The sequence below is a fragment of the Lepus europaeus genome, chromosome 5, assembly GCF_033115175.1.
Source record: "Lepus europaeus isolate LE1 chromosome 5, mLepTim1.pri, whole genome shotgun sequence".
Classification (NCBI taxonomy): Eukaryota; Metazoa; Chordata; class Mammalia; order Lagomorpha; family Leporidae; genus Lepus; species Lepus europaeus.
The window spans coordinates 35,034,704-35,061,844 of record NC_084831.1 but is presented as its reverse complement, the minus strand read 5'-3'; the positions used below and the strand labels follow the sequence as shown (position 1 = coordinate 35,061,844).

Below are 27,141 nucleotides of genomic sequence, written 5' to 3'. Positions count from 1 at the left end.
CCATCTATTTCTCTTCATTCCTTGCTGGGCCCTCTTCCTAGGAAAGACCTTAAAACACTGGCATACCCCAAAGTTCTTCTGGGACACTCTCTCAAGTTATCTTCTAGAGCCTGGCAAATCCCAAATCCCTCTCAACCACTGAGGTCTCCTGACCATCTGGGTCCACACACACAGCTGCCGACTGCTACGAATAGCAGTCTTTTATGAAGTAACTATGCACCATGCTAAGTACCTTAAAAAGGTGCCTTAAAGTACCTTAAATCATCTCACCCAGCGAATTCGACCTGGAGATGAAGTGATGTGCCCAGTGTCACACAGCTAACGGGGGTTTGTGGGGGTGGGGGGGCAGGACTCAGACGAGGCAGGCCTCGCTCCAATGGTGACGTTCTTAACTGCTATACCAGCTCGAACCGCGGGCCCCTCGGATGCAGCGTGCACATTCTGTCCTCACTCTACCCCGGCTGCCTCTTCCCGTTTGCTCTGCCTGCCTCTGCACCATCACTGAAGTCAGAAACCTTGGAGACCTCCTTAAGCCTCCTTCTCCCTCACCCACCCACCCTCTCCATCCTGCCAAACATCATCATCAGTCATGCTGACTCCACCTCTTGGTTTTCTCAATAATTTTACCCTAAGGTACACCCTGAACCTGTCACCTGGCCACTGTGATGAACTGTTCCCAGTCCTGCCCTTCCCCCTGCGGGAGTGACCCTGTAAGACATTAACCCGACCAGTGACTTTCCTCCCAGGAGCATGTACCCACGTCACCCACAGAATGGAGCTCACGCCCTTTCACTGAAGAGAACGGCTCTTTGTGCTCTGGTCTGTGCTTTCCCTTCCAGCTTTGTTCCCACAGCTCTCTGTCCCTACCCTACAGTCCATCAATCCAAATTAGCTGCTGTTTCCGGAATATGTTTCCTCCCTCCTCACTTAGGTTAAATTTTTTTTTTTTTTTTTTGGACAGGCAGAGTTAGACAGTGAGAGAGAAAGACAGAGAGAAAGGTCTTCCTTTTCCGTTGGTCCACCCTTCAAATGGCCGCTATGTCCGGTGTGCTGCGCTGATCCGAAGCCAGGAGCCAGGTGCTTCCTCCTGGTCTCCCATGCGGGTGCAGGGCCCAAGGACCTGGGCCATCCTCTACTGCCCTCCCAGGCCACAGCAGAGAGCTGGACTGGAAGAGGAGCAACCGGGACAGAATCCGGCACCCCAACTGGGACTAGAACCCGGGGTGCCAGCGCCGCAGGCAGAGGATTAGCCAAGTGAGCCATGGCGCCGGCCTCAGTTAGGTTAATTTGAGTTGGGTTTTCTGACCCTTGCAGGAAAAACTAAAAATATTATGACTAATCTGATGGGGGAGAGGGGTGGGACTAGAACTGACTCACATTCCAAATTCCACATCCTCTTTTACTGTCACATGCTACCTCCTGCCCCACGACTAAGGAAAGAAGACAGAAACCAGTCCTCTGCCACCATTGCCACCTATCCTGCCCTAGACACGACACCACAGGGTAACTACCTCATCAGCTTTACCTAAGAAATTGTTGCCTACAAGACAGTAACCGGCTGTACCCAACTCCATGAGATACCACCCTTCCCTCCCCGCCTTCCTGGGGCCTCACCTGCACAAAGGAACAAGCCACAGTGCCACTGCGCAGCTGGTTCAGCAGCGTCTCACAGACTGCGACATCGGGAACACTGGTCACCCCATCTGTGATCACGATGATACCTGGAGCAGGAAGCAAAACCCTCAGACCCAGAGACACCAGACAGGCCAAAGTCACAGGGAAGCACCCACCTGACAGCGCTCTGAGGACCTCAGTGTCTGCCCTGCAAGGGATTTTATAGGCCCTAAGCACCTATCCTTCTCCACCTCCCTCCAGCTTCCTCCTTGAGTGCAAGATCACCATCTCCTTTAAGTAACATCCTCGGCGCTCTACTACTTTCCACCTGGTCCCTGGTGGCTGTCAGGACAGTGGATGCTCGAGATAAGTGCTAATGCAGACTGACAGTTTACAAACAAGGAAACAAATCCTTTTCCCTGGAGCCCCTCCCTTTGCTGATATCCCCACCCTTCCCGAATCCCTGGCTCCCCATCCAACATTCCTTCTACTGACCTGCACTAGAGTTTGAGGGCAGTAACTGCAGCGCCAAGATGCCCTGACGAATCATACTGACCAGCCCAAGATCAGCGGTCACCATGGAGACGCCCACCTTCCGGCCCAGGGGCTCCCCCGAGTCTGGCGATCGGTCCTCTGCCTGGCCCCAAGTTATAGAATAGACAGGATGAGACAGAGAACATTGCTGCCCTCTCCACAGCAAAACCAGAATTTACAGCCCAGTGCTGGCAGGCCAGACAGACCTCGTCCTGTGAGGACCCTGACCCCACCACTAGGCAGCTGAGTCCGGACTCTGCTCCCTCTCCTGTGGGTGCTCAGACGCCGATGCTGAGACAGGGAATCTGGCGCCGGGGACAGGGCTTTCCTCCTTTTGCCAATCAGGGCCCTGTTCTATTATTTTTCTAACACTGTTATGAAATACTTTATATGTCAGACAAAAGACATTATCAGTCTCAGGCACACAGAGCTGCAATTCACCTGGCTACTTCTGGGGTCTCCAGTGATGAGACACGTAAGTCTAGTAAGGCCAAGCAGCTTTACCAGTGATGGTACAAAATACTACCTAGAGATCAAGGCCACCCACGATCACCTTTTCAGATCCACTCGAGGAGAGGAGCTAAGACGGAACATGCACATGCGTTCATGTTTTCCTCTGACAAATGTGAGGACAGGGTTGGGACTCTGGGTATCTCGCCAGCAGGGAGCCTGCTGTGAGCACCCACTAGTGTGTCTGGCCTGTGCTCACTCTGCTCCTGGCTCTTAGCCCCTTTCTGCCCTCTGTCCCATGTCTATCTGGCTTCTTCTCCTCTCTGCTCTCTGTCCTTAGCATCTCCTCTCCCTAGGTGGCCTGGGTCCACTTTCTCTCCCACACACCTGGCTCTGGGGATCATACTGTTGCTGTAGCATGGTGGCCACCTTATCTTCAAAGAGGCAGAGCTGCTCGTACACCTGCTGCAGGAACACCTCCCGCTGGGACGGGTCCAAAAGGCAGCCCTGCACCAGCACCTGAGAGACACAGGGAAAGAGCACAACATGACGGTCAGGTGGGACTGGACCTCTGACATCTGCGTTGGTTCTCCATTGCTCCTCTAGACACTCCTGCCTGCTGGGATCTCAGGCACAATTCCACAACCAGGTCCCCTCATCAGGCCATTTACTCCACCAGTCTTCAGCCGAGGGGCCTCAGTCGTCAATCACCTTAATGTGAGCTCCCAATTTCTCTCTGCTTATGGGACTCCACGTTGGGCTTCCTTAAGCCCCCACATGGGGGCGCCATAAGACCTTCAACTCCTTCCATCTTGGGTTTCAGGATGTAGACTGTCCCAGGAAAAGCCTGTTTTATTCTAACTCATGCTTTTTTAAAGATTTATTTATTTTTACCTGAAAGACAGAGTCACAGAGAGGCAGAGGTGCAGAGAGAATCTTTCATTTGCTGGTTCATTCCCCAAATGGCTGCAATGGCCAGGGCTGGGCCAAACCACAGCCAGGAGCCAGATTTATTACGGTCTCCCATTGCAGTGAAAGGGCCCAAGTACTTGGGCCATCTTCTGCTGCTTTCCCAGGCACATTAGCAGGGAGCTGGATTGGAAGTGGAGAAGCTGAGACTTGAACCAACGTCCATATGGGATGCTGGGGCTTAACCCACTGTGCAACAGTGCCAGTCTAGACTCACGCTTTTTCACACTTTTGATTTCGAAGCATTCAGAGGCCAGTTTGGACTTTTCTCATTTTTAAGCTCACAATCCTCTTCTTGTTCTCCCCATGAACACACATTCCTGCCCCTACTTAGCAACATAGAAAAATGCCCATATGGGGCCAGCATTGTGGTATAGTGGGTAAAGCCTACAACGTTGGCATCCCAGTTAGACTCCCTGCTGCTCCACTGCCAATCCAACTTTATGCTAATGGCCTGTGAAAAACAGAAGAGGATGGCCCAAGTGTCAGGGCCCCTGATGCCCACCTGGGAGATCTGAATAAAGCTTCTGGCTCTTTGCTTGGTCCTGGCCCAGCACTGGCCATTGTGGCCATTTGGGGAGTGAACCAGCAGATGGAGGATCTCTCTCTCTCTTTAGGTCTTTTAAATACATCTTCAAAAGAAAGCAAGCAAGAAAGATGCCCATATCATACATTCAAAAAGCAGGACAACAAACTGTCAGGAATGGGCCGGAAGGCTCTCCCTCTCTCTCTGGATGAAGGGATAGTGGTAAAGGGACTAGAAGAAAATTCCATGAAATGTTATATGGGTGAATTTTGCTTTTCTTTGCATCTTAACTGTCTTTTTCTTTTAAGATTTGTTCATTTATTTTAAAGAGAGGGCTAGACAGAGAGAGATCTTTCATCTGCTCCCCAAACAGTTCCAATGCCTAAGTCAAAGCCTGGAGCCTGGAACTATACCTCAGTCTCCCAAGTGCGTAGTAGGGGTACAAGTACTTGGACCATCTTCCACTGCTTTCCCTTGCACATTAGCAGGGAGCTGGATCGAAATGGAGCAGCCAAATTTGAACTAGCACCCATATGGGATTATAGCATTGCCGCAGTGGCTTAACCTGCTGCGCACAATGCAGCTCCTTAGTTTTCTTTTGAAACCTCGTACAATGGACATGTATTACAAATGTGGCATAGCATTATTCAGAGCAGAAGGACACATCTTGAGGGAGCTAAAGAGGAAATGAAGAGGCTGGCTGCGGAGCGACACATGGCCCTGGAGTCTTCCTGGACTGAATCTTCTTCCCACACAGCTGCCGTTCTTGTTCAGGCCTCATCCTCTCTGCCTCTTCTCCCCATATCCAGGTTTTGTTCCCCAATCTGTCCTCCACAGTGACCATGGTCCTCCCAGTGCACAAACCTGATCCTGTTACTGTCCAGGTACACTTTCCACAGTTTCCCATTACCCATGGCTAACTGCATTGTTTTCTGTGTGGTAGGCATCGTTCTAAGTGCTTGACATGTATTAATTCAATCAGCATATAGTATAGGTACTTGTTAATACCCTCACTGTGGAGAAGAGAGACATGCACAGAGGTTAAGTAACTGTCAATAAGTGGCACGGCCAGGAAACAAACACGGGCTGCGGTTCCAGATCCAGTGCTCTTACCCAGGTAGCTGAGCTCCCCTAGAGACTAGATACGAAGTCCTGAGCGTGAGATTCAGGGCGTTTCATAACTGGCCCCCACTTAGGTCTCCAGGCTCCTCTTCACCACTGCCTCCCCAGGCTCAGAACTCGACTCTGTCAAATCTGAATAAAACCCCTGTGGCAGAGCGTGCAGGTGCACAGCTCCATGCCTTTGCTTTAGCCGTGCTCTCTGCCTGGAAAGCCTAATGCCCCTTCGTTGGATGGTTAACCTCAACTCCTACTTGAAGGCTTGGGTTGAATGCCAATTCACCTGAGAGGCTTCCCTGTTACGGCCACAGGCGTGGCCAGATGCTCCTTCTTGGTGTTCCCTTAGCATCTGAGTCATAACTTATCAGCGCCTTTATCACACTCAGCTGAAGTGACCTCCTTCAGTATCCGTCTTCCCCACCAAACCTCATCTCCTCTCACCAGGACAAGCACAGTGCCTGCTTCATCTGTGGCTCCAGGATCTTCCTGGGCCTGGTTTAGGTCTGGCCTCAGCATTTGCCCACCTGAACCACATCTTGAATGATTACCTTTGCAGGACTGTCAGGGTCTACCAAGCCTGGCCTGTGTAGGGATATGGCCCAGAACCATCGAGTCAACAGCTATACTTTGAAGACCACTTTCAACTCAGGCAGGAGCCTGGCGAGCCCCGCCCTGGGATCCAGACAGGCACCAGTCGTGTGACTGCATCTCACACCCCCAGAGGCTGCTGCTGGCACCCCTGTCTCTTGAAGCCAGTTTCACAGCTAAGGTGACAGAGTAGCCATCAGAGACAGTTTCTCTGTCTCTGAGTTGAGGGTGATTAAGAGCACATGAGGGGAAACTGGGCCAAGGCTTATCTAAGCCAAAAAGAGATACTCCAGTAACAGACTTGGCCATTCTCCAAAAGGAGTGTCTTGTGATAGCCTGCCTGGGAGGTGGATAAGCCCTGTAATTATCTGTGTGGTCAGCACTACACCCGACAGTTCACGGGGCCTCCGAGAAGTTGACCATCCTCTGTCTTTTAAACCATTTATGCTTCTGGGTTTTTCTTGTATTTTAAAATCACAAAAGTATTCCAAAAGACCACCTGCTGGGAGCAGTGTCAGGAGTCAGCACACCAGCAAAGCATCTGAACTGGCAGGTGGGGTGACAAAGGAAACAGACATCTGATGGCTGTTTACAGCAGGGGCCAGGGGAACATTTGTCCAGTCAACACCAACTGACCTCAAGTCCATGGAAGGCCCTTTAAGATCAGAGGGATTGGTTCTTCTCAGTGGGAGAGAGGCTCAGGGGCTGAGCAGGAAACAGGTTTAAGAAGCCAGCAGTGCTGAGGACTTTGGTATAGGCAGCAGAGAGAGGACGATGAACTGGTCTGAATGGACAAGCCTAGAGACGGGGAGCAGTACCTGGTGGGACTGCAGGCCAATGATGGAGGAGTAGGCCTGGATAGTTACGTAGATCTCTGGCTGGAAGTCGATGAGAGATCCAGGCACTCGGAAGGGCTGGAGCAGCCCGCAGAGGCAACGGGACAGGGCATGGAAGACTTCATCGAACAGGATCTCCCCAGTAGAATCATCCTGAGGAGATGCACAGAAAGATGGCTCAAGGGCATGCAGAAATAAGCAGCTTCCACGGTCTGCAGACTCCTATCTTAGGGCTGATCATGTCCCAAGTGCAGTGCCACAGATGGAATGGGGTCTGTCTTTAGGCACCCACTGTCCCTTTCTAAGCCTGTCTTCTACCCACAGTGGCGGGCTGAGATCACTGTTCATCTCCCTGAGGCCTCTCACTCTCCTCCCCATCCCTACCCATCCGTTCTCCCCACTGTCTCCTTCCAGTCACTTACCACAATGCTAGTAGATGGGCTGAGGTCCAACTCAATGACAAATCGATACTGCCATGCCAGGAAGGTGACGCGGGTGGAAGGTACGAGAAGGAATGGCCTTGGGACCACTGCTTCATCTGGCTGCCACCCAGGGGGCAGCACACTGAGAACTTCCAGCTCCTGCTCAGATTGAAGCTGCCAATTAGGATGGGAAGAAAAGGAGAGGGTCAGGGAAGAATCACCCCTTTCTTCCCTGGACCTGCCTTCTATATCCAAGATGAGACCCCACCCCTGCCTCTATCTCTGCAACCCAATCACCTTCCTCTATATGGAAAAATTAGCAGTTACTCGCTCCTCCCAGACTCTGAGACCTCAGAGTTGGCCTCCCTCCTACCTGTTTCCAAAAAACGATTCTTCTGGGCTAGCCCCTCGACACCCTGTCTTTAAGCCTCACCAGCAACTCCTGTGGTGTGGCCTGCACAGTCTGATGCAGATGATTGAGGAACCAAGCCAGGCGAACATTTCGGGAGATTCGATAGTCCTTTTTCATCAACAGGAACACCTGCCCAGCTTCTTCCACCTGGGGACAAAGAGACATTAACCTAAGAAAAAAAGCACCAGAGCCAGCTCTGTGGTACAGTGGGTTAAGCCATAGCCTGCAGTACTAGTTCAAGTCCCAGCTGCTCCACTTCCACTCCAGCTCCCTACTAATGTGCCTGGGGAAGCAGTAGAAGATGGCTCAAGTTCCTGGGCCCCTGCACCCACGTGAGAGACCCAGAAGAAGTTCCTGGCTCCTGGTTTCAGCCTGGCCCAGCCCTGGTCATTGTAGCCACTTGGGGAGTGAACACACAGATAGAAGGTTCTCTCTGTTTCTCTGTCTCTCTCTCTGTAACTCTGCCTCTCAAATAAATAAATCTTAAAAGAAAATAAAAAAGCACTGAATTCCCAGTGTACAAAGCTCCCTGGGATCTGAGCCAGGGTAGCAGTGGGGAAAAGCTGACCCCTGCCTCCATGCAAGGTGTTCCCCAGGAGCGAATTCTCCACACTCCATCCCCACTCTCCCCACAGAGATCTCTAGATAGATGAGGTCACCTTTCTACATTAAGTTCCCGAAAATGTTTACGTGAGTTTCTTCTAGAAACTACAAGCCCCTGAGGGCAGAGATTGTGTCCTCTTCTATTTTTGTACCCTTGTTCTTGGCAAACTGCTTCAAACAGAGTAGATTCCCAGTAAGCCCCTGACGCATCTCAGGAGTGCCCGCCGGCACTACAGCAATCTTCACCCACTGACCGGCAAGCCCCTGGAACGCCTCAGAGTCAAGGCTTTGCGGGTCGCAACCTCCTACTCATGTACTCCCCTGCTGTCAGGACCAGCTTCTCCCAGCTTCCTCACTGGTGGCCACTTCAACAATGTTCCACCAAGCACTGGGGACAGGAGTGGTGGTGCAGCGGGTTAAGCTGCTATTTGGGAATGCCTGCATCCTATGCTGGAGTGCTGGTGTGAGTCCTGGCTCCTCCACTTCCAATCCAGCTTCCTGCTAGTGCCCCTGGGAGGGCAGCTGCTGACAGCCCAAATGCTTGAGTCTCTGCCACCACACGAGAAATCTGGAAGGAGTCCCTGGCTCCTGGCCTTGACTTGGCCCAGCGCATGGAAGATTTCTCTGTCACTCTGCCTTCAAATAAACCAATCTTAAACAACAACAAAACAACAAGGGGCCGGCACCATGTCTCACTTGGCTAATCCTCCACCTGTGGGGCTGGCATCCTATATGGGCGCCGGGTTCTAGTCCCAGTTGCTCCTCTTCCAGTCCAGCTCTCTGCTGTGGCCCAGGAAGGCAGTGGAGGATGGCCCAAGTGCTTGGGCACCTGCACCTGCACAGGAAACCAGGAGGAAGCACCTGGCTCCTGGCTTCAGATCGGCATAGCTCCAGCTGTCGTGGCTATTTGGGGGGTGAACCAAGAGAAGGAAGACCTTTCTCTCTGTCTCTCTCTCTCTCACTGTCTAACTTTCTCTGTCAAATAAAAAAAAAAAAAAAAAAAAAAAAAAAAAAAAAAAAACAAGCATCAGACACCAAGTCCATCAGTCACTGTCCTTCTGTAACACAAGCAATGCCAAGCCTAGACCTGGGATGAACACGGCATTCTCCTTTCCCACACATGTTCACAACGGTTACACTCTGGCAGAAACTCATCGCCTTGCCAGAGGTGCCAACTCTTGCATGCCTTTCCCAGGCCTCCAACTTCTTCCTGGACAGCAGCCTTTCCAACTCCCCACAGAAGGTTTTCTAGTCTTCCTACCCCTGCACTCCCAGCAGATGATGTTTTCTACTGTTTACAGAGACTATAAGGCTCAATGGGTCTGAATTCTTCCAATGTTTCCTATTCCCTTACTCTTGCCTGTCCTGGACCAATCACAAATGTGTCCTCTTGAATCCCTGACAAACGAGGGGAGAGACATCAGGTTGCAAGGATTGAAGAGAGGGTGGCAGATGAGAGGTGAATAGAAATCAATGGCTGCCAATTGGGAAACGTGATGCTGGAAGGAACTGAAGACATGAAGAGGTGGAAAAAGCCCTGGGGAAGCCAGAAGACGGGTGCAGGCGTCAGGAAGCAGTGTGCAGGCAGGGACGCAACAGCTGGAGATGCAGAAAGTCTCTCTAAGACACACGGAAAGGAGACAAGATACAGAAACAGATGCTGGGATATGGCAGGAATGACAGCAGAAGGCAAGCAGGAGGAGCTCATATCTGTTGAGTACCTAACTAACCCTAAAGAGGTTATGGGTAAGAATTTCAGATTTAGACAACCTGGGTTTGAACTGCAGTTCAGCCACTTGTTAGCTGTGAGATCACAGAAAAGGTACTTAAGCTCTTTAAGCCTTGGTGTCCTCAGTTTTAAAATGGAAATAATCCTAATATCAACCTAAAGAGCTGTTAATTTAGACCATAGGAAAACATGTACATGAAGCACTCAGCACCATGCCTGGTACTTAGTAAGATCCTAAGATCTTAGTAAGACCCTAACCCACTGCATTGTGGTGCGGTGGGTTAAGCCTCTGCTTGCAACACTGGTATCCCATATCATATTGGCAGTTCAAGTCCAGGCTACTCTGCTTCCAGTCCAACTTCCTGCTAATGGGTCTGGGAAGGCAGTGGATGATAGTCCAAATGCTTGGGCCCCCACCACCCATGTGGGCAACCTGGACTACTGGGTCCCTGGTTCCTGGCTTCAACCTGACGCAGCCCTTGCTGTTATGGTCATTTGAGGAGTAAATCAGCAGATGGAAGATTTCTCTCTCTCTCTCTCTCTCTCTCTCTCTCTCTCTCTCTCTGATACTCTGCCTTTCAAATAAATAACCTTTAAAAATAAATAAATATTTTAGAAAAGAGATCATAAGAAAAGTAAACAGAGTATTACCAGGCCAGGCACTACCACAGCTCCTTCACATAAGTGAGTTCATTAAGTCTTCACAACAACAGATTTAATGAGAAAACTGAGGTCCAAAAAACTTAAGTGATTTAACATCAACAGTTGGTATAAGGCCAGGAGTCAAAGCAAGGCTTGATGAGCTGTAAAACCCATCTACTCAGAATGGCAAATGACTAGAACTGGAGACTTAAGAGCAGAAACCATTATACCATTATAAAGCTCACAAGAAAGGACATGATGCTGGTATTAGACAGGATGCTGTGACCTAATTGAGCAGACAAATCTACAAATTACTATGGGGCTGGTATTGTGGCATAGTGGGTGAAGCAGCAGCTGTGACAGCAGTAGCTGTCAGCAGTGATGCTGACATCCCATATGGGTAGCGGTTCAAGTCCCAGTTGCTCCACTTCTGATGCAGCTCCCTGCTAATGGCCTGGGAAAAGCAGCAAAAAGATGGTCCTAGTGCTTGGGGCCCTTCCACACAAGCAGGAGACTTGAATGAAGTTCCTGGCTCCGGGCTTCAGCCTGGCCCAGCCCTAGCCATTGTGGCCATCTGGGGAGTGAACCAGCAGATGGAAGCGTTCTCTCTCAAATAAATAAACAAATCATCTTTAAAAAAAAAAAAAGAGGAAAAGAAAAGAAAGGAAGGAAGGAAGGAAGGAAGGAAAGAAAAGAATGCTATGATGTGACTGCATATCATTCTGTGTTATATCTCTGCAACACTGAAAGTCACGCTGCAGGATAAAGACTGTCTACATCTTCAACCGCTGCATCCCTGCTCTGTACACACGGCTTCTTTGTAGTGTGCTAAGCTACAACTTGGCTGGGATTTTCGATTTTATCCTAGCAGGCCCAAGAAATAAATCTTTTAGGGGCCGACGCCGTGGTGCAGTAGGTTAATCTTCCGCCTGCGGCACCAGCATCCCATATGGGTGCTGGTTCTAGTCCTGGCTGCTCCTCTTCATATCCAACTCTCTGCTATGGCCTGAGAGAGCAGCAGAAGATGGCCCAAGTACCTGGGCCCCTGCACCCGCGTGGGAAAAAGCTCCTGATGCCTAGCTTCAGATCAGTGCAGCTCCGGCCGTTGTGGCCATTAGGGGAGTGAACCAACGGAGGGAAGACCTTTCTCTCTGTCTCTTCCTCTCATTGTCTGTAACTCTACCTCTCAAATAAATAAATAAAAAATTTTTAAAAATTTTAAAAAAGAAGGCCGGCGCCGTGGCTCAACAGGCTAATCCTCCGCCTTGCGGCGCTGGCACACCGGGTTCTAGTCCCGGTTGGGGCACCGATCCTGTCCCGGTTGCCCCTCTTCCAGGCCAGCTCTCTGCTGTGGCCAGGGAGTGCAGTGGAGGATGGCCCAAGTTCTTGGGCCCTGCACCCCATGGGAGACCAGGAGAAGCACCTGGCTCCTGCCATCGGAACAGCGCGGTGCGCCGGCCACAGCGTGCCTACCGAAGCGGCCATTGGAGGGTGAACCAATGGCAAAAAGGAAGACCTTTCTCTCTGTCTCCCTCTACTGTCCACTCTGCCTGTCAAAAAAAATATTTTTTTTAAAAAGAGCCAGCGCCGTGGCTCAACAGGCTAATCCTCCACCTAGTGGCGCCGGCACACCGGGTTCTAGTCCTGGTCAGGGCACCGGATTCTGTCCCGGTTGCCCCTCTTCCAGGCCAGCTCTCTGCTATGGCCCAGGAAGGCAGTGGAGGATGGCCCAAGTCCTTGGGCCCTGCACCCGCATGGGAGACCAGGAGAAGCACCTGGCTCCTGGCTTTGGATCAGCGCGGTGTGCCGGCCGCGGCGGCCATTGGAGGGTGAACCAACGGCAAAAGGAAGACCTTTCTCTCTGTCTGTCTCTCTCTCACTCTCCACTCTGTCAAAAAAAAAAAAATCTTTTTTTTAAAAAGAAATAAACCTTTTAAAAAATAATTAAAAAAAAAAAAAAAACCACCCAATTTCTCTCTGGCTACTGCATGATTTAGAAAGACCCCTCTTCCCACAAGGGGAAATGACAGTGGCCTAGACTAGAGCGGCCCAAAGTAGTCATTCTGAGAACTGTAGAAGCAGGTCCCCAAAGAGATAAAGAGTTGCGCTAGAATGCAAAGCCACTGCTGCCTTTCACTGAGAAACTGTTGTTAAGAAAAGGCAACTGCAAAAAAAGTCAGCAGAGCTCAGCAGTGAGCTTCATTTTATTTCAGGAGGTATTAAGATAAGAACTGGTGATTAACTGGAAGTGAAGACATAAGAAGAAAGTCATAAAAAGGAAGATAGCAAACATGACTAGATAGCCTTAGAAATCAGTAAGTTGCAGAACAATTTCCAAGTTATCTAGAAAAAATAGAGGGCCAGTGTTGTGGCACATCAGGTTAAGCTGCTGTCTGTGGTACCGGCATCCCTTATGGGCACTGATTCAAGTCCTGGCTGCTCCACTACAGATCCAGTTCCCTGCTAATGGCCTGGGAAAGCAGCCTAAGTGTTTGGGCCCCTGCAACCATGTGGAAGACCCAGAAGAAGCTACAACTTCTGGCTTCTGCCTGGACCAGCTCTGGTCATTGCAACCATTTGGGGAGCAAACCAGCAGATGGAAGATCTCTCTCCTCTCTGTTTCTCCCTCTCTTGCTGTAACTTTTTCAAATGAACAAATCTTAAAAAAAAAAAAAAAAAAAAAAAAAAAAAAAAAAAAAAACACAGTTATTACCATCATTTCTCACCCACCCCCTCAAAGGTCCTATGAAATTATATATTCTTATTGCCACACTCCTGAAAATAGAAAAGGGGCCTGGTTATTGTCAAAGAAGCAAATTGCAGCAATTATTTGCTCTCTTTCTCTGATCCCTTGTCTCAGGGTGGGAGACTGATAAACCAGGGAGCCTCCCCTTCAGGACTGCCTTGGCTGGGGTGGGTTATGGTTTAAGTAAACTTTTTCAACTGTGTCAGCTCTGCTGGATCCCTGTCAAAGTGCTTATCTAAAGGATGGTTTAGGCTCAGAATAGTATCAGAACAGGAAAGGCATCCTAATTCAACAATCCTTCCTGTTTTATCACCCTATCCCCACAGCCTGGTGCAATGCCTGACACACAGGATATTCAATTAATTTTGCTGAAGCAGCAAATTGTGTTCTATGCAAAGCAAACTGGACTAATCATAATGAATACAACTCTTCTCTAGACGAGATGATTTTTTTGCTTATTTGTTCACTTGAGAGAGAGAGAGACCTCCCATCTGCTGTTTTATTCCCCAAGTGCCTCTAACAGCTAGCGCTAAGCCAGGCCTCCTCTGAGAACTCAATCAGGGTATCCTGTGTGCGTGGCAGGGACCCAACTACTTGAGCCATCACCTGGTGCCTCCCAAGGTGCACCGCAGCAGGAAGCTGGAATCAGAAACAGAGCTAGAACTTTCAACTCAGGCACTTTGATATGGGATGAGGGGATCCTAACTGGCAGCTTAACCCTTGTGCCAAACGTCTGTCCCAGGATAATTTTGGTTTTTTAATAGATGTATTTACTTATTTAAAAGGCAGAGTGTGAGAGATGGAAATGGAGGGGAGCTTTGATTTGTTTCACTTCTCCAGTTGCAACTGTCAGGGCTGAGCCAGGCTGAAGGTAGGAGTCAGGAACTCGAGCTGAGTCTCCTACACGGAGGCCTGAGCACTTAGACTCTGTTTCCCAGGTGCATTAGTAGGGAGCTGGATCAGAAGCAGAGCATCCAGAACTCAAATCCAGCCCTCCGATATGAGATGTCAGCATTCCAAGTGGCAGCTTAACCTACCGTGACACCATGCCAGCCCCCCAAGACAACATTAACATCAGTCTTGATACTAACTTCCTTTTGCTTTTTGATACTTAGTAAAGACTTTAATAAATGCCAGTCAGCTTCAGCCATTCTAAGGAAAAACATGGAGAAGAGTTTAGGTCCATACTGGGCCAGGGTTAAAAGCAGTGAGTGCATTTAAAGACAGAATTGGGACACTTGATCATTCCAACTTCTAGGACTAAAGTCTTGGCAACCCAGGTTTAATAAGTGAAAGGTAGTTGAAAGTGGATATTGACTTAGTGGTTAAGGTGCCTGCGTCTCACATCAGAGTGCCTGGATTTGATTCCTGGTCCCAGCTTTTTGCTAATGCAGACCCTGTGAGGCAACAGGTGATGTCTCAAGTAATGGGTTCATTTCACCCACACAGGAGATCTGGATTGCTATCTTGTGGCAAGATAAAGCAGGCTTTTGGATCCAGAGACCTGAATTCCAATCTAGTTTTACTACTTGCTACCTAGGTGATCCTGTACAGGCTGCTTAATTTTTTCAGGCCCTAGTTTCTTCATTGATAACATATGGACAAAAATAACTTCATACAGATGTTGCAACTCAACAGGAAAGTCAGAAGCATGGTGGCAGAAGGCTATCGTTCTTTGGAATATTTATTGAGGCCAACATACCATTTATACCAAGATGAATAAAATATGATGAGGCACTGTACTGCATACACACCAGGTAACTATCAAGACGAAGCAACACGGTCCAGTGCATTCATTTGTTTGCTGTTTTTCTGCACCTGTCCCTTCATGATTGCGGTCTGAATTATTTTTTGAGGCTTTTCTAACCTTGTGCTGTCTTCTGTTAACAGATTCACAAAAATGATGAACATTTCCCTGCGTTGAACTGCTTGGAATCTCCTTACCGCCATATTTCTGCCAGAGCCCTGAACCTCCAGCAAGGCCTCAAGCTGCACCTTCTCCTCCAGCCACATCTCTCACCGACCCCTGCCGCCGGCAGTTAAGGGCATGCACTCCAGCACTGGAGTACCTAGGATCATCCGCTCCGCTGTTCTGCTTCTCGTTAGCTATGCGGCTTTGCAGCTTACACTCTTTGTATGCTGGTTTCTGGATCTGTGAAATGGGATCACAACAAGCCTACGCCAAGAGAACTTTCTGAGGAGTCGGGGTTAACTACTCTGCTGTCCTACTGCACCCGCACGGGAAGCTGCTTCCTCCCGGCTCTCCGAAGGCTCCACGCTCCTTCTCACCCCAGGAGCTTCACCCTGCCCTTCCCTGGCATGCTGTCCTCTTCTCATCACCAACTTCTACACATTCTTCAGCCTTAGCTTACATGTCATTCCTCTGAGGTGGCTTTCCAATCCGCCCTCCTACCCTCCCCACCCCCCCCACCTCTAAACAAAGTAGGTTAAATCCCTATTAAACATCCTCATTGACTCCTTTGCAATATTTATTATCATAATTCAATGTCTGTTTACTCCATAAAGATAGGGAACATGTATATCCACCCTGATACTTAGCACAATTCATCAAACATCCTAGGCATCTGATGAATCAATGATTTCCTAAAGCTGACTATGCCCAGTCTTTCTCCTGGATTTAGTAACTTCCAAAGTCAGTCACTTCCTCATGCCCAGGAGCAGAACTTTTTCTCACTACCTCTACCTTCCGAGATAAAATTTTCAGAAATGCAAATCAATAACTGAACCGATGCTTAACTTCTGGCTGAATGAGACATAGGAGTGTGTGTGCGTGACTCGAAATTACATTCAATCTACACTGTTCAATATGGTAGCCCCTACCACTGAGCACTTGGAACTCTGCTAATCCAAAATGAGATGTGCTCTAAGTGTAAAGTACACACTGGATTTTAAAGACTTGGTTCAGGGCCCAGTGCTGTGGCATACTGGGTTAAGCCTCTGCCTACGGCATCAGCATCCCATTCGGTCTGTGTCCCGGCTGCTCCTCTTCTAATCCAGTTCTCTGCTATGGCCTGGCAAAGTAGCAGAAGATGGTCCAAGTGCTTGGGCCCCTACACCCACACGAGAGACCTAGAAGAAGCTCCTGGCTCCTGGCTTCAGATCAGATCAGCTCTGACCATTGCAGTCATTTGTGGGAGTGAACCAGTAGATGGAAGATCTCTGCCTCTCAAATAATCTTAAAAAAAAGACTTGGTACAAAAAAAGGATGTTAAATATCTCATTTTTTAAACATCTGCTACACATTAAAATGATGCTACTTTGGAAATTGTATGCTAAATTATTTTACCTGCTTTTTAAATTCACTGTGTAGCTATTATGAAATTTTAAATTACATATGTGGCTTATATTAAGGCAGGAGAGTACTATTTTAGACTACTTGCACCATTCCTCAATTTCCTCTCATTTTAACCCATAACAAAATATACTTCAAATTGTTTCATGATTTTCTCAATACTGTTATTTCCAGTGCATGGGCTGTCCTACCACCTCTGTGTAAGTGTCTGACTGTTTGCAAAAAGAGCATAGCTTTTTTTGATTGTTGGGTCTCACCACACAAAATCCTAATAAACCGGAGAGTTGCTATCCTGTGACTACTTTATTATTTATACTATAAACATAAAGGTTAAGAACACAGAGTCAGGGCCAACGCTGTGGCATAGCAGGTAAAGCCACCATCTGCAGTGCTGGCATCCCATATGACTGCTGGTTTGAGTCCCAACTGCTCCACTTCCAGTCCAGCTCTCTGCTGTGGCCCGGCAGTGCAGTGGAGGATGGCCCAAGTGCTTGGGACTCTGCACCCACGTGGGAGACCCAGCAGAAGCTCCTGGCTCCTGGCTTTGGATCGGCCCAGCTCTGGCCATTGCAGCCATTTGGGGAGTGAACCAGCATATGGAAGATCTCTCTCTCTCTCTCTCTGCCTCTCTAACTCTGCCTTTCAAACAAACAAACAAACAAATAAATAAATAAATCTTTTAAAAAAAATTGGTGGTGGGTGCTGTGATGAAGCCGGTTAAGCTGCTGCCTCAGACACCTGCATCCCCATCAGAAAAAACAAACAAACAAACAAACAAACAAACAAAACAATGCAGCGCCAGACCACCTATTTTGGAATCCAGCTCTAATATTTAATACTGTGTAGCTTTGCTACTCTTAACATCTCTGTGCCTCAGTCTCCTTAACTGAAAAGGGTGTAGAGGATGAGCTGCCATTGGTAAACTGCTTACAATGGCGGCCGGCATGCAGCAAGTACTCAACAGGTAAGGTATACTATTTGTATTCTTTTTTTTTTTTTTTTTTTTGACAGGCAGAGTTAGACAGTGAGAGAGAGAGACAGAGAGAAAGGTCTTCCTTCCGTTGGTTCACCCCCCAAATGGCCACTGCGGCCGGCGCACCGCGATGATCCGAAGACAGGAGCCAGGTGCTTCTCCTGGTCTCCCAGGCAGGTGCAGGGCCCAAGCACTTGGGCCATCCTCCACTGCACTGCTGGGCCACAGCAGAGAGCTGGCCTGGAAGAGGGGCAACCAGGACAGAATCCGGCGCCCCGACCGGGACTAGAACCCGGGATGCCGGCGCCGCAGGCGGAGGATTAGCCTAGTGAGCCGCGGGGCCGGCCTATTTGCATTCTTACACACATCCCTCACTGCTCCCATCTGTTGGTATGTTCTCCAACAGTGCTGGGCATCTCTACCCAAATCTGGGATTTTATGCTCAGATTTTCTAACTCCAAAACTCTGCTACTCCCAGGAGTAGGTACGGCACTTGACCTATCTTACTTTTCAGTTTTCTTTTCTGAAAACGAGAATGGATATTGTACAAACGTGAATGACACAATGTATGTAAAGTTGCTTGCGTGGTCCTTGGCATCTGACAAAGAGAGCTTAAGCCTTTTCTGGCTTCAGACACGTGATTCTCACAACAGACTAACAACAAAGACACAGAATCCAGGAAGTTAAGACTTGCCCCAGGCTTCAGAGAGAGCTAAACAGCAGCGCTAAAATCCGAACTGGGTCTCACTCCGAGCCAAGACCCCCCGCCCCCATAAAACCAAAGCTGCTTTCCCCAGCGTGAAAGCTAGAACTGAATTAACTCTTACTGCACGCCCGCGTCTGAAGACACGCACCGGCTGCTGCCGTCCGGCGCACTGAAACCGCGACGGGAACCGAATCACAGGGTTTATTAACACCACTGTCACTAGGTCAAGTCGGCGACGCGGAAGAGATTTCAGTAAGCACAACAGAGCGAGCGAAGCACTTCTCCTCCAGCCTCCGGAGGAAAGAACGGGGCTGCGGGGCTGCACGGGTCCCTGCCGACGCTACGCGGCCCGGCCGTCCGCCGGCCAGGAGGCCGAGGTCGCGCCTGCCCGCACCGCCCGCGCCTCCCGCTCGGGTCTCAGGTTCCGGCGCTGCGCCCGCCCGCCCCTCACCTCAGGCTCCGGGCGCTCCGAGGCCATCACACAGCCTTCCCGCGCCGGCCCGGGCCAGTGAGGCACATCCACTGCTGACCCCTGACCTGGCTACCTCGGTACGGGGCAGGAACCGGAAGTCGGTGGGAGGGCCAAGTCCCGATTTCCTTGATTGGTGGACAAAACCCTCAGACACTGGGAAACCGGAAGAGGAAGTGGTTGCGGCTGCCACGGCTGCCGCAATGCAGGTGAGAAGCGGGGTGGGCTTAGTGGCAGCTAGCTGTCTCTGGGTAACGGAGCGAGAGTGGGCTGGCTGCGGAGAGTTAGGAGTTGGGACCGGAGAGGAGAGGGCAGAGGCAAGAGGACGCGGGGCCAGGGGAGAGGGGAGACGAGGCCAAGTGGAGAAGCGGCGCGGGTGCGAGGTGGGGGCGGAGCCCGCTGACGGGAGAGACTGGCAAAGTCGGGAGGGCGGAGGCAGCCGCCGCTTGTTTGGGGCTGGGAAAGAATCAGGATGTAGTTTGCGAAAGCCGAGATACAATACAAGGGAGACGGCCCGAGAGAGAGAGAGAGAGAGAGAGAAAGAAATAGGAATTGGCTCAAGCCAGCCTAGGCTGTTGGATGCAGATGTAACGGCGAATCTGCAATCGGAGAGTAGCCCGAAGGGTGAAGGAACTGTGGGCCGAGCTGGCCAGAAGCTAAATTGTTATCATCTGAAACCTTGGGTGAAACCCAACATGACGCTCCTGTCAGGCGCAGTGTGGGGTTGACATCATTTTCCCCAGTCTGTGCCTGAGTTGTTAAGATGGAGGAAATGAAGTAAAACGGAAGACGCCCCACCCCCATGGAAAGGGAATGCCTGCAGACCCCCACTGCTTGACATTGCTTGTCATGTGAGTTGGGTGGGTGGTTTTGCTTTTCATTTGTCGCTTTGCTTCTTGGATGGGGCAGTGTTTCAGTAAGTCCTTCTGGGTCAGCTGAGCTTGTGAAAAAGGCATAGGAATATTGGCACAGAAATAAAGGAGAAAGCTGAAAGATCACCCGCTAAGCACGAATGAGGAGTGAGGGGCAGGGCGTGCAGAACTGGATTCAGAGAAAGCTTCGTGTCCAGGCAGATTTCCCAGAGGCTGTGCTGTTGACAAGAACAGAGCAGATTCTAGGACGAAGGAAGCTAGGGCACACGTGCCGCAGGAATCTGCATAGGATGATGAACCCCAGGCATTATGTCTGGCAGGAGTTTCTCAACAAGGGAGAGTAGGGCACGTGTAACACAAAGGAAAAGCAGGCCTGGATTTGGAGGTGTGAGAGCAAGAATCAGTTGGTAGGAGGACTTGAGGTCAGGTGAAAGGTCTAAGGGTTGGTGCTGTCTGTAACCCAAATACCAAAGATAGAAAATAACCTGGCTGTCATGCCAATGAGATCCGGTGTTAGCCAACTGCTGTTGGCATACTCTCCCTGCGGCTTTTCAGCCTTCTTCTAAAGGTGTCATGCTCATATCTCTCTGGGTAACCAGCCCATTTCTGTTGGTGCAGAGGGAGGAGAAGCAGTTGGAGGCGTCATTAGATGCACTGCTGAGTCAAGTGGCTGATCTGAAGAACTCACTGGGAAGTTTCATTTACAAGCTGGAGAACGAGTATGACAGGCTAACCTGGTAAGAGTTGCCAGGGCAAACTGGGGAGGGCTCCTGACGAGTAGGACATCTCTGATGATGTAACCATTTATCAGTTTGCAGATGTCGGGTGATTTGGAAAGAGCTTGGTTTCCCAACATTTAGTGAAGTTTGGCTGAGGGCCGCCGTGGCAAGGAAGTAGAGAGAGCGGCCCAGTTTCCCAAGCCACGTTCTTTCTTTTTTTTTTTTAATTTTATTTTTATTTATTTGAAAGATAGAGATATAGACAGTGGCAGAGAGAGGGAGACAGAGAGAAAGGTGTTCCTTCCTTTGGTTCACCCCCCAAGTGGCTGCTACGGCCGGTGCTGCGCCAATCCCAAGCCAGGAGCCAGGTGCTTCCTCCTGATCTCCCTCGCGGGTGCAGGCGCCCAAACACTTGGGCTATCCTCCACTGCCTTCCCGGGCCACAGCAGAGAGCTGGACTGGAAGAGGAGCAACTGGGACTAGAACCCAGTACCCATATGGGATACTGGCACTGCAGGCGGAGAATTAGCCAAGTGAGCCACGGCGCCGGCCCAGCCACATTCTTTCTGGCTTTTGATTCTTACCCTTTGACGTCTCTGGTGAGGAGTTCCTCCTTAGTGGTTCTTCCCACTATATCTCAGTCCACTGATGTGGCTGTCTTTTAGATCCAGCCGCTGCTGAAGTATGGCTCCTGTTTCCCGGCAGAAAGGAGGCTTTCACCCAGTTTCTGATTTTTTATTTTTTTTGTCATAGAATAGCCATAGTTCCTGGTTTTCCAGTGTTTCCCACCCCATTCAAACAATGAACTGCCTTTTTCTGCCTCGGTCGGGAGCTGAAAGCATATCCCTCTTTCCCAACCCCAGCATTCCTGTTCCAGGTCTGGGTGCTGCCTAGGCTCGTGATGGGGATGAGTCTTTTGGGGGTCAGTCTCAGTTTTCCTAATCTGAAGGACTTGTCAAAGGGTATTTTACTGGGAGACACTCCAGGGAAGGGCTAGAACATTCTGACACTTTCTTACCACCACTAGGCCCTCTGTCCTGGACAGCTTTGCCTTGCTTTCTGGACAGTTGAACACCCTGAACAAGGTCTTGAAGCATGAAAAGACACCGCTGTTCCGCAACCAGGTCATCATCCCTCTGGTGTTATCCCCAGACCGGGATGAAGATCTCATGGTAAGAAGAGTAGAAGGGGAAACTTGGGAAATTAAATGCGTAGGTGAAAGCCTAGGGCACGGTTGTCGCTTGGTTACTCTGGAAGTTCTGAATGTGGGGTAGTTCATGGCAGTAAGAAGCAGGGCTGTATTTTGGAGGCCTTGCTTTTTGTCTTTTCTCAGGGTAGGGAGGCAGCTTCCAAATGGTTCTGTAATAACCTAAGATCTGTGTTACCAAGGCAAAGATCTTTTCTGGGGCTGGCACTGTGGCCTGGCAGGTTAAGCCACTGCCTGCAATGCTGGTGTCCCTTATGGGCTCCATTTCGATTCCCGGCTGCTCAACTTCTTCTTTTTTCTTTTTTATTTTATTTTTTTAAGATTTTAATTATTTGAGAGGCAGAGAGAGAGAGAGAGAGAGAGAGGTTTTCCATCTGCAGGTTCACTCCCCAAATGGCTGCAACCACTGGAGCTCTGCCAGTCCAAATCCAGGAGCTAGGAACTTCTTCCAGGTCTCCCATGGGGGTGCAGGGGCCCAAGAATTTTGGACCATCTCCCACTGCTTTCCCAGGCCATAACAGAGAGCTGGATTGGAAGTGGAGCAGCCAGGGCTTGTACCAGCACCCATATGGGGTGCTGGCATTGCAGGCGGCAGCTTCACCCCTATACCACAGCGCTGGCCCCATGCTCCACTTCTGATCCAGCTCCCTGCTAATGTGCCTGGGATAGCAGTAGAAGATGGTCCCTATCAAGTGCTTGGGCCCTTGCACCCATGTGGGAGACTCAGAAGAAGCTCCTGGCTCTTGGCTTCAGCCTGGCCCAGCCCTGGCCATTGGTGGCCATTTGGGGAGTGAAACAGCAGTTGGAAGATGTCTCTCTCGATCTATAAATCACTCTTTCTTTCCTTCCTCCCTCCCTCTCTTCCTTCCTTTCACCAGCAGATGGAAGATCTCTATCTGAAACTTACTCTTTCTTCCTTCATTCCTTCCTTCCTTTTTAAGGTTTATTTTATTTATTTGAAAGAGTTACAGAGAGAGGTAGAGACAGAGAGAGACAGACAGGTCTTCCATTCACCAGTTCACTCCCCAAATGGCCACAATGGCCAGAGCTGGGCCAATCTGAAGCCAGGAGCCAGGAGCTTCTTCCGGGTCTCCCACACGGGTACAGGGGTCCAAGGTCTTGGACCATCCTCCATTGTCTTCCCAAGTGCATCAGTAGAGAGTTGGATCAGAAGTAGAGCAGCCGGGAATCAAACTGGTGCTCATATGGGATGCTGGCACTGCAGGCCAGGGCTTTAACCCACTGTGCCACATTACCAGCCCCTATAACTCTGAATTTCAAATGAATAAATAAATCTTAAAAAAAGAAAAATGTCTTTTCTCTCTAACATCTTTCTCAATCAAAAAAATCTTTCCTTTTGTGACTTTGTTTGTTCTGGGTTTAATTAAAATATGACAGAGAGAGTTATATTTGTCACTAGGCTGGTAGAGATAGGGATGTGAGAAAACGGAAATGAAACGTGGAGTAAAGGGGACAGTGTCCTAGGGAGCTAGATATTGTGTCTCAGGTTGTATTTTCTTGAATATTCAGTGTTAGTCTGTGGAAGGGAAATCGGGGTAGGGTGAATCTTCCTGGAGTATGTAGTAGGATCAGTAAAATCTGTGTTACAGAGGCAGACTGAAGGACGGGTGCCTGTCTTCAGCCATGAGGTGGTCCCTGACCATCTAAGAACCAAGCCTGACCCTGAGGTCGAAGAGCAGGAGAAACAACTTACGACAGATGCTGCCCGCATTGGTGCTGATGCAGCACAGGTTGGACCAAGTCACTGCCCCACAGCCCCTGATCCCTGTCCCATCAGGAGAAGCTAGGCATTACCATTCCTGCCTGATAGGAAAACACAGTTGGTTGTACCTAAGTTGCCTGTGGAAGAGACCAAGAAATAAATTTTTCCATAATGATTTCTTGTTTACCCTAATCTGCACCAATATGTGTATGTGTGTGTGTGTTACAGAAGCAGATCCAGAGCTTGAATAAAATGTGCTCAAACCTTCTGGAGAAAATTAGCAAAGAGGAGCGAGAATCAGAGAGTGGAGGTAAGAAGAATTGGTGGCAACACAGAGGGAGAGTGGTGTCAGAACACTGGGATAGGAGTGGTGGTTTGGGCAGTGGTGGAGTGAGGACTCGGGGATGAACTGCTTAGGAAAGAGTTTGTGTCCATTCTGTTGGCCTTTTACATTTAAGGCCAGCCCTGGTGCAATGGGAAGAAATGGACAAAGGGAGAAGGGAGAATTCTGATACAGGCCTGGGGATCCTCTGGCTCTTCCTCTGGGCTGGGAAAGAGTCAAGATGCTGCTAAAGCGAGAACTCCAACTCTGACGCTCATCACTGGTCTTGCAGCTCCTAGGTGCAGTCCAGGGCCAGAGGCCTACTTCAGGGTCCGCACTTACTTTTTCTTCAGGTCTCCGGCCAAACAAGCAGACGTTTAACCCTGCAGACACCAATGCCCTAGTGGCAGCTGTTGCCTTTGGGAAGGGGCTGTCTAATTGGAGACCTTCAGGCAGCAGTGGTCCTGGCCAGCCAGGTCAGCCAGGAGCTGGGGCCATCCTTGCAGGAGCCTCGGGACTACAGCAGGTGCAGATGGCAGGAGCTCCAGGCCAGCAGCAGCCAATGCTCAGTGGGGTGCAAATGGCTCAAGCAGGTCAACCAGGTAAGGTGACGGGGCTTGGAATTTAGCTGACTTTAAGCAGGAGAGTGGAGATAAACAGGGTTGTATGGGTTCCCCGCATCCCCAGGCTTGGAGATTTCCTCCTTGGCACCGTGACTCAGAAAACAGTTTTTAGAAGTAAAAAATGTCATCTGGAGTAGATGAGCAGGAGACTGCTGAGATGTGTTCTGACCCCTCCCACTAGTGTCCCCTATCACCTCTTTCCTACTAGACACCTTTAGGGAGGGAGCTGGGTGAAAAACCACACCTCTGGTCTGTGCCAACCAGAGTCAGGTGCCACAGAGGTTCTGAGATGATAAAGGAGGTGGCAGAAGGGAACCTGAGAGACCACATTTCTGATTTGTTGTGAAAGTCTTCCCTTGCTTCAGAGGTCTTTCTTCGTGTTCCTTTTAGGGAAAATGCCAAGTGGAATAAAAACCAACATCAAGTCAGCTTCAATGCATCCCTACCAGCGGTGAGTGTGGCCTGCAGCCTCCACTCCCAGGTGCTCTTTGCGGAGTTGGGCAGTGAAATTACCTTTTGCTCAAGGCTTACCTAAATGGATACAATAAAAACATGGGCTTTCAGCAATAGACAGATTGCAGCGCCACCGCTGACTGCTTGGACTTTGGGCAAGTGACCTAATTTTTCTGAACCTGTGTTATCATTTGTAAATGGTAATCATACCTACCTCATAGGGTTGTTGTGAGGATCAAAATGAGAGGATGAATGTAAAACCACGAAATAATAGGTATTCAATAAATAAGTTTCTACAGTCACTTTTCTGCACTGCCCTCTGTGAGCCTTGATCCAGAAATTACTCTGATCTCATACTGCTTCAAGTCAAGGGTGAACTAATGGACACAAGATTAAATAAGCCTGTGCTTATTTTGTGCTGCCAGAAACTGTGGCCGCCTCGTGTCCTTGGAGGCGTGCTGTCCCTGCAGCGCCTCCCGCGCAGGTTCCATCTAAGCTGCAGGTGAAGAGGTCCCTGGCCTGTGACAGGCCACCCACCTGCAGCTCTGGTGAAGCTTAGGCCTGCTCCACTCTCCGTCCTCTACAAAGCCTGGGAAATGGGTAAAAGTCTCCTCCCCTTTACCCCACCCTCTACACCTGAAGGAAGGTGTGGGGATTTCTCAGAACATGGCTTTACCAGGCAGGACCACGTGGGAGAGTTTTCCTTAGCACTTGGCAAAGGAACTTCTTCCTTTGGTATCATTTTTCTTATTTTGGAGGAAGAGGGGAACTGTACTTCGTGCTGCCTTTCGTTAGGGTTTGGTTTTCCTCACAATAGTGGTAGTTTCTGGACTCTGGCCAGGATGGCTTTCCCCCTTCCCACTAGGCCTGTGGTTCAAGTAAGAGCCAGATTGATGTGGGAGTGGGCAGCTCCAGGCACTTTGTCTGCTTTTGTAAAGTTAAAAGAACAGTGAGTTTGGCCATCCAACGTCAGCTGCCTTTCTAGCACTCCTTTGTGGGCAAGGGCAGGGGTTGAGTCAGCAGAAGTGGACCAAAGGATTTCTCTGAATAAAGTGATTTAAATTGACGTTCACTGGCTCACAGTTGTCTGACGCAACTTGAGAGCGAGCTCTGTAGGGATCAGCAGCAATTTCCAGAGTGCTGCAAAACAATTCTAATTTGTTCTTCGTGACAAATTTTCTTCCAGTCAGCTTTGATCTAAAAATCCCGAGACTTCCCTCCTGCTTTCCCTCTTCCAGCTACCTGTTTTCTTTTCTCTTCTGCTACACACTGGTACTGTGGCATTTGTTCAGTGCCAGACAAAGTTCTGCCAGGCTGTGGCAGCAAAGGACTAGAAAAGTGGTCCCAGATGTCACATCCGGTCCTGTTCATCAAGACAAGGAATGGCCTCCACAAAGCCCAGCAACGAGAGTCCTGTCACCAGCTCTGAGGCAATGCCAGACCTTTTCCCGACTTGAGCAGTTCTGACCCACTTGTGTGTTTATCTTCTCACCTCTTCCCTTCCCACTGGGAGGGCAGAGCTCACTGACATGGCACCGAGCTCAAGCAGGGCTTCTCTGAAAGCCCCAAGCATCTTTGGTGACCACTGTCCTTCACTCCACCAAGAGCCCCTCCTGTTGAATGGCACCAACCCTGAGCTTCTTTGTTATCCCAGCCCAACACTGACTTCGTTCCCACAATACTATTCAAGTGGATTCCTTGTTTTCAGGTGGAAATGTCCTCCTGCCCCAACAGGAACCTGGGCAAGACCTCGCCCTCAACCTTCCCGTGTCCTGTGTCCTTAAGCAAACACTCCTTTGTTGGGAGGCACTCACCTCTGATTTGTCCCTCTGGGAACATATACTCCAATTTTGTTTCTTTCTTTTTTTTTTTTTAAGTTTTATTTTTATTTTCATTTTTTTTGACAGGCAGAGTGGAAGTGAGAGAGAGAGAGACAGAGAGAAAGGTCTTCCTTTTTGCCGTTGGTTCAACCTCCAATGGCCACTGTGGCCGGCGCATCTCGCTGATCCGAAGCCAGGAGCCAGGTGCTTCTCCTGGTCTCCCATGCGGGTGCAGGGCCCAAGGACTTGGGCCATCCTCCACTGCCTTCCTGGGCCATAGCAGAGAGCTGGCCTGGAAGAGGGGCAACCGGGATAGACTCTGGCAACCCAACCAGCACTAGAACCCGGTGTGCCGGCGCCCCAAGGTGGAGGATTAGCCTGTTAAGCCACGGCGCCGGCCTTTTTTAAGATTTTATTTATTTATTTGAGAGGTAGAGTTAGACAGTGAGAGGGAGAGACAGAGAGAAAGGTCTTACTTCCATTGGTTCACTCCCCAAGTGGCCGCAACGGCTGGAGCTGCACTGATCTGAAGCCAGGAACCAGGAGCTTTCTCTAGGTCTTCTACATGGGTGCAGGGGCCCAAACACTTAGGCCATCTTCTGCTGCTTTCCCAGATCATATCTGCTTTCCCAGATCATATCAGAGAGCTGGATTGGAAGAGGGGCACTCAGGACTAGAACCGGCACCCATATGGGATGCTGGCGCCACAGGCAGAGGGTTAACCTACTGCGCCATGGCGCCAGCCCCAATA

General features: G+C 49.8%; 2 protein-coding genes across 8 annotated transcripts in view; one reads left to right on the top strand and one right to left on the bottom strand.

Annotated features, from left to right (window-relative positions):
- The window catches only part of SZT2 (SZT2 subunit of KICSTOR complex), a 50,852-nt gene extending 32,113 nt beyond the window's left edge, over window positions 1-18,739 (bottom strand). For all 7 annotated transcript variants that reach the window (XM_062191104.1, XM_062191106.1, XM_062191105.1 and 4 more), the window contains exons 1-7: window positions 18,634-18,739; window positions 7,492-7,617; window positions 7,059-7,232; window positions 6,619-6,789; window positions 2,986-3,117; window positions 2,110-2,251; window positions 1,615-1,721 (exon numbers count right to left, since the gene is read on the bottom strand). In XM_062191104.1, the coding sequence (XP_062047088.1) occupies window positions 1,615-1,721; window positions 2,110-2,251; window positions 2,986-3,117; window positions 6,619-6,789; window positions 7,059-7,232; window positions 7,492-7,617; window positions 18,634-18,660 (879 nt within the window). In that variant the 5' untranslated portion in view covers window positions 18,661-18,739. The remainder of the gene's footprint in view (window positions 1-1,614; window positions 1,722-2,109; window positions 2,252-2,985; window positions 3,118-6,618; window positions 6,790-7,058; window positions 7,233-7,491; window positions 7,618-18,633) is intronic.
- A 41-nt stretch (window positions 18,740-18,780) lies between these two features.
- MED8 (mediator complex subunit 8) lies at window positions 18,781-24,872 on the top strand. Its single transcript, XM_062191114.1, has 7 exons — window positions 18,781-18,860; window positions 20,142-20,260; window positions 21,270-21,414; window positions 23,060-23,200; window positions 23,401-23,482; window positions 23,848-24,096; window positions 24,508-24,872. The coding sequence occupies exons 1-7, from the start codon at window positions 18,855-18,857 to the stop codon at window positions 24,570-24,572; spliced, it is 807 nt and encodes a 268-aa protein (XP_062047098.1). The 5' UTR covers window positions 18,781-18,854; the 3' UTR covers window positions 24,573-24,872.
- Window positions 24,873-27,141: the final 2,269 nt, after the last annotated feature.